We start from the raw sequence: 11,840 nt of genomic DNA, 5'->3' as shown, positions 1-11,840 counted from the left end.
AGAATGTAGAAGAATTTTATCAAACTCATCTTGGACCCCAAAAAGAAAAAAACACCACTCCTGAAACCCAACAGATACTTAGTGGGGCTTCAACTATCAAGATTCTTCACTGCTTAAGTTGACCATCTCAGACTTAAGACAATAAACTAGAACTAAAACTTTAAGCAACATTGTTCTGTGACACGACAATTGAAAGATGCTTTGCAGAGAAGCACGATGTTCTAGACATAGATTTATTCTCCATTAGGCCAAACTATTTCCTCTTTAAAAATATTTGCTTTTTTAATAAAAGCCACACTGAAGTTTTCAATTTTACATCTTTTATTATGTGCCAAAATTCACTAAAGCCAGGTATTTGCTTGTAAGTTACTCAAAAAGTTAACTGTATAGGCAGACTTTGTCAGCAATTTGATTTTGTACTTTTTTCAGTCTGTTCAGTTCAACCAGGCTGCAAAGATAATTAATGTTGTGTATAAGCAATAACTGAAAAGAGCTGCAATGTTCAAGGAGTTTCCAAATATTACAGATTTTAGACCTCATGGGATCAGTAAACATAATACAAAAAATTACAAATAAAAGCAGTCACAATATAAAATAGCAGCTCCATGTAGCTTTTTCAAGTTTTAATTTTATTCAGAAAGTGACATTTAGTTCAGTTTGCCTCATTCTTTGAAGCTTCATCAAAATTTTCAACAAGATCTAGAAAGAAAGAAAAGTACACATTGAAACCAAAGCATCAATACCCTTATCACCTTGTCAAATATATCAAGTCTGAGACAAGATTTTACTTTAAATGCCAACATTGTTTTATTGTGAGATATAGCTCTAGCATTTCTAAAGAAGCCATTTCTGCTGACAATGGCCATGTCTACACTAGCCCCAAACTTCGAAATGGCCACGCAAATGGTCATTTCGAAGTTTACTAATGAAGCGCTGAAATGCATATTCAGCGCTTCATGAGCATGCGGGCGGCCGCGGCACTTCGAAACTGACGCGCCTCACCGCTGCGCGGCTCGTCCCGAGGGGGCTCCTTTTCGAAAGGACCCCGCCTACTTTGAAGTCCCCTTATTCCCAATAAGTTATTCCCAAGTCAGTTATTCCCAATAAGGGGACTTCAAAGTAGGCGGGGTCCTTTCGAAAAGGAGCCCCCTCGGGACGAGCCGCGCAGCGGTGAGGCGCGTCAGTTTCGAAGTGCCGCGGCCGCCCGCATGCTCATGAAGCGCTGAATATGCATTTCAGCGCTTCATTAGTAAACTTCGAAATGACCATTTGCGTGGCCATTTCGAAGTTTGGGGCTAGTGTAGATGTAGCCAATGTCACATAAAGCTCTGGTGTACATGAATCACTGGTGTCTTATGAATCCTATATTCAAGAACAGCCAATGCCACATAATGTAGCCACGTTAACTGTGCCACACAATACTCATGAAGTGGAAAGGGAAGGAGGAGCTTCTTCCGTATCCTTGGAGTAAGGCCAATTCCTTGATGCACAGATACTGACAGCATCTATTAAAAACTTGCAGATACTATTATTTCTACAAAAGCACTAATATGCTAGAGTAAGCCAGAGGCCCATCTGTTCTCATACTCTGACAGCATCCAATTCCAATACTTCAGAAGAAGTTGCAAGCCATTTCATAATTTTCCACCATGAAACGGCTTGTCCAAGGAGAAATTTAAGTTTGGGGATCATTCAGCCACTAGCATTTCCCTCCCAAATTCTTATTGTCAAACTCCTAATCCTTGTTTTTAAATCAATTTCTTGGCCTCAATTCTACATACATTATGTGTGTAGCCTGTGGGATAGTAAGTCCTTTAATAAGTTTCTAAACTATGTTTTCTCTTACCTGGAACTTCATCATCATCCTCCTCTCCAGTAGCAAGAGGTGCTTTTCCATCCACAGCTGTAATTACACATAATTTAATGCCTATTTTAAATGGCAAGTTTAGTTGTTAAAAAATCAGAATTACAAAATTAATTTTTTGGAATAAAACCAAAAAACTTATGCTTTGATATTCATTTGAAATACTTCCCCTTCCGAAAATGGATCTGTGATGCAAGTTAGTCATAATTATGAAGTAAGACTCAGTTAAGAGAGTATATACTCATTTGGCTGCTTCATCATGTCTCCTCAGACAACAATCAGCACATCAAGGAAACAAGAGGACACCTGCTACAACTATTTTACTAGTCAACTTATTGCAGCAATATAAGATGATTTCAAACACTGCAAATTAAGTAGCTTGTGTGAATCATTTTCATCTACAAATGCAAAAGCTGGGCTGCTTTTATCCAGATTAAAACAGTATCTTGATCTACTGATAATTCAGTTGATCTCTATATCTATCCAAGACTCTAAACTACAAAAATGGCTAGCTGTGTTTGCTCACGCAGATCACAAAATGAGTGTCTACCAAGTTTTCCTAAAATCAAATTTCTGAACACCTCAATGAGCCCTCCAATCAATCATTCCTGTGAACAGCCTGGGGAGTGCAATAACTTTGCAAGTCACTGAAATCACTAAATCCTCATGCTGTGAAAAACAAAAGGGTAGGTGGGAAATGAATTCAAGCCCCAGTCTCCCAGCCAAATACAAAGAACATCCTGCACTACAAGCTTTCTGCTATTTAAACCAGAAAGGACGTTGTTTGAGTATTCACAAGATGAGAGACAGGAAACCTATTTGGGCTTGATAATTAAAAAAAAAAAAAAAAATTTTAAAATCAGTATACAAAAAAAAAAAAAAAAAAAAAATCAAACTTTGCAGCTTACATTAGCTGGGCTTATTCACACACCAGGGCTACTTGCATCCTTCCATTCCCAATCACAAACTTTGTGCCACCTTCCTCCCCAACATTTCCCCTTTCCCCCCTTCAAGGACTCTGCAATTCACACTAATCTTTCCACTGCTGGAGCTGCTGTGCCAATTATGCCCACCAACACAACTCCCAAACCAAAGTCCTGCATTCTGGCAGCTCTATGTGCCCCTTTCACATCTCTCCCCATTCTTTCCTCCTGGCATGGGTTCTGTGTGCCCTCCCCTTCCAGGATCCCCCATTCTCCTTCCCAGAGCAGAAGCACTGCGTACACACCTGTTCCTCCCTTCTCCACCTCCACATATTCCAGCATCCCTCATTGTGCGCCCTCGCTCCCACAAACCAGGTGCCCCATTCTTTGCCCCTTAGCTGGGGCTGTGTACATGACTCCATTGTTCTCCTGCTCCCACCATTCTTCTTTCAGTCTGAGAAAAACGTCATTCAGGGTGTAAACAAGTTAGACTCTATTGGGAGGATAAAGGGATGAGGCACCCTTTAGTTGGACAGCATTAATGGGTGCCACCAACCACTCTGATCTATAGCCAACTGCAGAGGTAATCCCATACTGTGGGTATGCTAAAGAGGTTCATGTGTCTCCCATCTCCCCACAGTCAATAAGGTTCTGGCCAAAGATTTCTCCCATCTTCTCTGTTTGGGTGCAGCATTCAAAAGCTAGCACTCCACAGAGATTCCATCGAGTTTAAAGTCTCCACATACTTGGCCAATAAACTGGAGGAAATCAGTTATTTCAGTCAGTTATAAACTGACTAGTGTAAATAAAAAGCATGGGCAATTCACTTCTCAACCATTAGATTTCCAAAGCCAGTAAGCAATACCGGATGGTGGATTTTAAACAACTGTTCAGTTCGAAGTTGAAGACTGCTTTCCTAACACAAAGTAATATTTTAAACTTTTTAATATTTAATCATTTTAAAATGTTGATGTATCCAAAATTAGCACTTGGGTCATACAAAAATCAGTCAGGATTCATGACAATCTCACGGGCTCCTTTGAGGATTTAAGAAGTTTCAAGGAATCTTGCTGGGTCTGTCCCAAGAAAACCAAAAAGGACTCCCTTTCAGATGACATGAGGGAGGGAGGCACATGAACTCCTGTAGAAACAACAAACTGTCCAGCTGCGGATGATGTTCTGTAAGTTCTTTAAGGTCATGGGGAAGCATATAAAATCCTACACACTATCAGAGGGGATCCAGCAACCTCCTTATGAATTAAAAGCAGAAAACAGCAAAACATCCACCATCCTCCCTCATCCATGGGACTACTATGCCTTGCCTACCCAGAAAAAGGAGATAAGAGCAGAGAGGGAGGCGACATCAATACATCTATAACACAATTAATTCACTTGTGACTGGCCTGTGCCAGCTGACCCAGGCTCACAGGGCTTGGACTGTTTCACTGCAGTGCAACCTGAATTCTAGGGCCCTCCTACATCACAGGGTCTCAGAACCTGGGTTCCAGTCAGAGCACCTACCCTGCAACTAAACAGTCTGAACCCCGTATCCCAAGTCAGTTCGCATGGGCCAACCATGTGTTGCAATGTACAAATATCCTTAAACAATTAAGCCATTCACAGTCTGTCCTCAGATATAAAAGCAGCAGGTGGTGCCAGAAGACTGTACAAGCAGCACTTTCTCCCCATAAACAATTTGCCTTACCTTCTGAGAGGTGTGTATGGGAAGAGGGAAAGCTGCAGTCAGGTTCACTATTGCTGGAAACTGGCTATTTTCCTAACTGCTTGCAAGGACCTCATCCACTGATGCAGAGTGGATAAGGTTGGGCAGACAGTTTGCAATTCCTCTCCAAGGTATTTCAGAAGTTTAACCAGGACGACAAGAGCAAGACTAGGAAGCCCCAACTTGCAAGCAGTGGGAGTGATGCCAGTGACAGTAAAACTAGACATTTTCTGCCAATTCCTTCTCCTCCCCATCCCATCCTATAGCAACATCACCTTTCTGGGCTGAGGGGACCCTCCCTAGTCTCTACCCACATCCTCTTTACAATTTAGGTACTCTCAATCCTTATCTGTGTTAATCCAAAACTACAGTGAGATTTATGATGAGAAGAGGGTACTGGACAACACCCATCATTTTTTTTTAGGCATTTGGAGGTAGAAGCCTTGATCATCTCTCTCCACCTCCTATGACAACTCTAGGAATTCCCTGTTTCATTACCCCCTGGTTATGCAAAAGTCCACCCCTGCAGACCTACTTTTAGTAAACCTGAGGAAGGAGCATGACAGAGCTCATTATTGCCACTAAATTCCCTCCTGAAATTCTGTGCAAATGAACACAGCCAGACCAAGGGGGCGGGAAGGACAGACTTTTTTTTAAATGTAAATTGATAGGTTTTACAATTAAAATGAGCTAACCTATTCTAACACAAGCGTGATCAAATTAAACAAGCTGCCTGAATCAATAAAATACCCATTAATTATCCTGCTTGCTAATTTTTGGCATCTAAGAAATGACATGTGGATTAAGGGATACGTTCCAGTTTCTTTTGTTCTGCTATGTATCATGTTGGAAACAATTTTCAGATCCTGTTTGCACATCTAAGTTTCATCTACAAATAGATTTACAAGTGTATGGGTGGAACACTGAATTTTCACTTATAAAGTTCAATGCTGTGACACAGCCCATACAAATCTGCTTAAAAATAGCAGACAGGGGTTACTACTTACGTTGCTTGGGTAGAGCCTCTGCCAATCTCCTCAAGCTAGTCAGACTGTCAGCTCCAAGCTGGTTTAAGATGCTGGGAAGCATTTCTGTCAGCTGCTTTGTCTCAGCATGGCCTGTGATAGTGAAAGTGTTAGCAGCCAGAGATGCCTGAACTTTAGGGTTGTTGAAGTGGATGACTGTTCCCTGGTTGGTAAACATATTTACCTGCAAGAAAAAGTCAATCATAACAAAACAGTCATCAAGTGTTAGATTACAATTTCATTCAATACAAAAGACGGATAAGTAAACCTTGTTCAAAAATCAAGTTTTACTTGCAACATTTATAACAGTTCAAGAATATACTCAGAAGCAGATATAACAACCCTCAAACTATTTTATTTTAGGTTTGCTTTTTATTTTAATAAAGCAGTTACCTCTTCAATACCAGAGATATTGTTGACTCCCAATTTCTTTAGTGAGAACTGAAGTTTCTTGTCATCTGCTGTAGCTGTTCTATGGACAACCTTCTTCTTTCTGCGGGCAGTACCCTTTGTGGAAAGACAATTTATGTTACACACACCTTTATACAACAGCAATTTTCAAATATCACTTGCAGGGGATGACGACAGCGTTAAGGAGGAGGAACTGGTAAATTTGGCATTTATCTTGACAGTTATATCAACATTATGCACTGAAGATTTCAAACATCCCATCTTAGCACACTTTAAAATTTTGTCATACATACTTCATTGTAAGTCTGTCAAATTCTCTTTACAAGAGAACCTTTTCTGGAAAGGAGATTGGAAACCTTTCTAAGTTTCTTAAAACATATCCAAATTCTGATAATTTTAGGATGCAAAAGTAAGGGATATTTACTGTAAGATAAATTTTAAATAAAAGGAGGGTACAAAAATATTTTCTAGTTATCAGATATCAAAGACTATTATTCATCAAAAAGAAATGAGAAAATCCCAAGAACAATGAGACACTACAGCACAACATAGGAATTTCAGTCCAACACAGAGAACTTTGCCCCAATCAGATGATACCTGTATCTGACAGATTCGGATCTGTCTTTTCTTCTTTGGCGAATCATATATTTTGCATGTCAATAACAATATTATATAAATGAATTCAATTTGTACCCATTTACAAAGCAGAAGTCACCAAGAGAGACCTTCTCCCCTTGTTGAAGGCCAACTCTTCACAAACAAAGAGTCAAGATTTGTATTTTGGTATAGTTATTTGTCCTGGTGATAGACTGGATCATGAAGATGACAACAGCAGGGAAAAAGAAGTGGGACCCAGTAGACACTGTGGACCCAGTTGGGCGACACTGGCAAAGTCCAGGATCCGGCACTTCTGTCCCATAGCCACTGGCAGATGCAAGAGAAGACATCAGACCTTGCTGACTTCTTCGTTACAGTTGGCCTGAACATTCACAAGGGAAAAACTAAGATCTTGAATATAACATCAGTAGCACAGGGACACTCATACTTGATGGAAGGGCACTGGATGAAGCTGAGGTCTTCACATATCTGTGCAGCATTACTGATAAAGAGGCAGCATTGAGGCTGATGTGAGAACAAGGACTGGGAAAGCAAGAAAGCTTTTTTCATGAAAAACATCAACAATTCTAAGCAGATCAAAAAGACTAAGATCAGGTTATTCAACTCCAATGTCAAACCAGCAATACTGTATGAGACGGAAACTCAGGGGACCAAAAAGATGACTTTCAAAAAAAATCCAGACATTCATCAATAACTGCCTCCATAAAATCATCCAGATCCACTGGCCATACACCATCAACCACCAAGACCTCTGGCAACTAACTCAACAACTTCCTGGAAAAGAAATCGGGAAGAGAAGATGGCAATGAATTGGACATACCTGGAGAAAAACCACCACCATCACAAGGAAAGCCTTAAGATGGAACCCACAAAGGAAAGGGAAAAGAGGGTGCCCAAGAAACACCTGTCGTAAAGACCATAACGCAGACACTAAAAAGACAGGATACACCTGGTCAGAACTGGAAAAGATCATGCAGGACAGGGGATACTGGCAAATGATTGTAAATGGCCTATGCTCCAAGATGTAGAGTAGAAGAGGCTTACTACAGTGAACTGTTTCATATCCGGCATCCCAGGGACCAGGAGGTTGTCAGATATTCAAATATTCTGGATAATAGGTATACTGAGCAATGCATAACACTAAAGAAAAACAAGATTAGATAGTAAGAAACAAATTTAAGTAGAGCATTTTATTTACCGATACCAGTATTACTGTATACTGTAAACTTACACTGTATTTGTATTTACGTTCACTATCCTGTACTTATGGAAAATGTAACTAAAATTTATTTATGGTTCAAATGCCAGTTATTTGAGAGCTCCAGATGACAGAACACTGGATATGCAAGAGTTTACCGTACTACTACAGTTAACTAGCAAGGGCAAGACTGTTCTCCATATCAGCAGCAGCACCACCATCTTATGGCTTCTATTACAGTCGCAAGGCTTCAGAAGCCACTGAGGTAAACAGTACAATAACTGATGATTCTATTAACTTCATTCCTTTTCCTCCCAGAATCTGCTAGTAGCCCTACTACTCCTGCTTTCGGTCAGCAATCTGTTAGTAGTGATATCAGATCCATTTAGACACATTCTGTCCAACATGCTAGCCACATGTGGCTATTTGGCCAGTTGAGTGTGACTAATACGCTTGAACAATAAATACATTTTCAGAATAATGTGGCTAATGCGCTATAGTGGCTCCTGCTTCAGAACTAGTTGGACACAACAGATGTAGACAATTTGCTCAGAAACTGTACGGATCAGTGAATTGATATAAAGAAACATTTGGGTGGACATTATGGGCTTTAATCCAATCCCAGCTAAACCCCAGCTCCTTTTTAAGTTGCATGTGAAAAAAGGCAGTCCAGTAGCAACAGCAGTAGTCCCATTAATATGGAACTCTACTAGAAAGGAATCTCAGTTTAAAACTCTTTGCCAGCCTGCAATCTGAACCGGGCTCACTCAGCAATTTGAAAGTCCCTGCTACCAGAATAGTGACATTTCACATATGGAGTAATTCAAAAGAAGCTTTTATTATTCCGAAAGGACTACATTATGTTTCAGAACAAAGGGCATTTAAATAGGTTGAGAACGTCACGCCTTGCATGAGCCTGACAAACAAAAAACCCTGTACAGACACCTGCCAATCTACCAAGTCACAATGGGTTAAAATAGGTGGCAAATGCATTTGGATTGATTTAGTTAACCAAAAATAAATGAGAAAAAAAACTATATAGCTGTGATTTAGTTGTTTGCCATCCGACTCTTACTTGATTTCCATTAAGTGAACAGCAGCTGCTTTCATCTTTACAGACTTAAAGCCTGTGAAGATTACAAGTCTCTGACACAAAATCCACCTTGAACACGCTGAGACCTGTACAATCCATAAGGCTCCACCTATATATTAAAGATAAGTGGCTGCTGCAGATTATGTATGAATACTGAGTAATGCCTTCGGCTAACCCTGCCCTAAAAACTGAAGAAAGAAAAAGTGGAAATGCAAGTGTCATTGCTAAATGGGAAGGACTGACTACATCCTAGGCCACCAAAAAAAAACACGCAAGTTGTACTAGTATCATCAAGTAGTATAATAATCCTGAAACTTCACCCAAATGAATTTACAGCTATTTTGCTAAAGCTAGAAATGGACACAGTAGTTTTACAAAACAGCCTTGAAATGTTTGTAGATGAGGCACAGTCTGTTCTTTCCATGATTACCAAAACTAATTTTTCCCCACTGACTAAAACAGTACCTACAAGTTAAGTGAGAGTACAATTTTGCTATGCTGAAATAAAGTATTTTGCACAGTATTAGACACCATCAAATCAAATCTATTTTTAAAACAGCATATTTAGGTACCAAATTTCCCTAGCCAACTTGAGACTTAATTGTAGCATCTCTAACACATTAAACTTCACTGTTTTCAATGATATTAATGAAACAGCAAATATGCCTACAAATGCATACAGTTTTGTCACTTAACACTACAGTGAGCAAACTAATCTGACGCAAGCTGGGTGTGCACATGTACATGACTATAATAAAAGTCTCCATAGCCAGCACTCCCACATCAGGTTTATCTAGACTAAGTACGTGACCAAAGAGACAAGCCTTATTAACATGAGACATCAATTTGTAGCTGGATGCATTTCTGTGCACTCTATATAATGACTGACACTTAAATGCTTTTATGCAGAAAAAATTCTGTTTATTTCATTATAATTTGTATATCCTGTGTGTTGACAATTTACATTTTATTTTGGGGTTCTGCAACAATTTTTAACATCCTTTCTTCAAAACAAAGAAAAAACAATACACAGTTTGCCTTTAAAACACTAATAATCTGTTCCCTCAAGGGTGGATTATCACAGAGCCATCAATAAGTTCCCTCCATCACTTAGGGTTTTTATACTGCATGTATGCAACAACTGCACATATCAGCAAGTGTAATATGCAGTAGATTTTTTTTTGAACCCCCTTAACATGTACTGAAAGGATTTAAAAAAAACCAAACTTACTAGTTCACATACAGATTTAAAGTTACAAACAGATCTGCTTCAAAGACTAATTAAAAGTTTGTTTTCATGGCACAAACATGAATTCAGAAACTGTTTCTGCTGCAAGAACTGATGGCCTCATTAACAGCTAAGCAAAGCACCAGTTCTAGTATTAATGGTATCCATCCTTGCAGGAAAAAAGAACCTTTAATGAAAGCAAAGGGCTGATTATCTTTAAATGTTTTTAAATTATAAATAATGGTGTGTCTACAGATTTGTTCATGAGTTGGACTTTGTTTTAAAAGCATGAAACCAATAGGTGAAGAAGTAGCTTATTCTGTGAGACAAACACAGAAAAACCTAGTCAGTCCAAGTAACAGAGAGAAAGCCATGCTAATCTATATACTATCAAAACAAAAAAGCACTAAAGTAGCACTTTAAAGACTAAACAAAATAATTTATTAGGTGAGCTTTTCTGGGACTGACCCACTTCTTCAGACCATCACCATACCAGAACAGACTCAATATTTAAGGCATAGTTCACCAAATGAAAAAGAAGAAGAAGTGGGTCTGTCCCACAAAATCTCACCTAATAAATTATTCTGTTAGTCTTTAAAGCACTACTTTACTGCTTTCTAGTCAGTCCAAAAACTAGAACATACATGTGGGCAATTAATCTTGTTGTAGCTGTGAAACAGAATGCCATGTTTCTTACCCAACTTTAGTTTCCCTTTACGAAAGCCTCTAAGCCTAAACCAAACGTACATTTTGCTTTTGTAATATCAAAGGTTTTCTAACGGAAGTCATAAACTACACACACGTTTAAAGTCAGCCTTACTTTTACCAGATGTCTCTGAAAATCAATTAGAAAAATTTCTATTCTATTTTTACAATTGACCTAGCATATACACACACACACACACACACACACACACAGAAAACAGGTTGTATTTAAGAGACAAGAGAAAATGGGAAAACATATTACTAATAGAAACAGCGCATTAGTTAAAACAGACCAATGCCGTACCAAAATAAAACAGCAGAGTTAGATTTTAAGGGGTTTGGGTGCTACTTTGTACTCATCCACAAGGAGCAGCTGGGTCTTACCTTCCCACCAATGCGCACTTGAGCCTGGAGTTTGGCTAGTTTTTCTTGGTTCATGATTGTTTCTTTCATCTAAAAGAGAAGAACAGTAACGCCACTCGACACTGCTCCGCTGACTAGGGAACTCAGCTCCGCGACTGGCAGAGTCTACAATGCAGCCCGCCCCCGCTATCTCAGGAACTAGACGAGGCCTCCCTTGCCCCCAACCTATCCTGTCTCTCCCACAGCGCGGACTCCGTACCGGGGTGGCCAGAAAAGCAAGGCCGCTCTGCGGCCCGTCGAAAAGACACGGCACAGAGACCAAACCAGGGAGCGGAGAAGGCTCGAGGCCTATCTTTGGGTTGGGAATATTTACTAGGCACCGAGGGACGCCCGCAGCCCGGCCCCGCCGCAGAAACTTATAGCTCACCAACTACGGGCCCTGCGCGGCCTAACCCTACGGCGTCTTCCCGACCCACCGAGCCGCGGCTCCCAGCCGAGACCCACCCCAAAATCCCCCCCTGCGAGCGGCCACAGGCCCCTTTATACCTTCCCGAGCGGAAGCGACGCTGTCCTGGCAGGGGAAAGGCGGGGAGCCGCGACGGGGAGCGCAGAGCAAAACGCACACACGCGGAGAGACGCAAGATGGCGGCCGGAAGGAAGGAAGGAGCTGAGGGGTGGGGCGACGCGCC

General features: G+C 40.4%; 1 protein-coding gene across 1 annotated transcript; it reads right to left on the bottom strand.

Moving 5' to 3' along the window:
• Window positions 1-608: 608 nt before the first annotated feature.
• Window positions 609-11,840, bottom strand: BTF3 (basic transcription factor 3). Its single transcript, XM_074995425.1, has 6 exons — window positions 11,698-11,840; window positions 11,173-11,241; window positions 5,929-6,042; window positions 5,518-5,719; window positions 1,847-1,903; window positions 609-699 (listed from the first exon to the last, which is right to left on the bottom strand). Exons 2-6 carry the CDS (start codon window positions 11,239-11,241, stop codon window positions 653-655), a joined length of 489 nt encoding a protein of 162 aa, XP_074851526.1. The 5' UTR covers window positions 11,698-11,840; the 3' UTR covers window positions 609-652.

This window comes from Carettochelys insculpta, chromosome 5, assembly GCF_033958435.1.
Source record: "Carettochelys insculpta isolate YL-2023 chromosome 5, ASM3395843v1, whole genome shotgun sequence".
Classification (NCBI taxonomy): Eukaryota; Metazoa; Chordata; order Testudines; family Carettochelyidae; genus Carettochelys; species Carettochelys insculpta.
Note: the sequence above shows the minus strand (reverse complement) of the source record. Positions and strands in the feature narration are given on the sequence as shown.

Excerpts from the sequence above, each read along its gene's own strand:
- BTF3 (XM_074995425.1), bottom strand. The coding sequence starts at position 11,241 with ATGAAAGAAACAATCATGAACCAAGAAAAACTAGCCAAACTCCAGGCT. Across the intron at positions 1,904-5,517 it reads AGAGGCTCTACCCAAGCAAC|CTGTGGATGGAAAAGCACCT; the intron begins GTAAGTAGTAAC and ends GTGTAATTACAG. Across the intron at positions 700-1,846 it reads GGATGATGATGAAGTTCCAG|ATCTTGTTGAAAATTTTGAT; the intron begins GTAAGAGAAAAC and ends CTTTCTTTCTAG.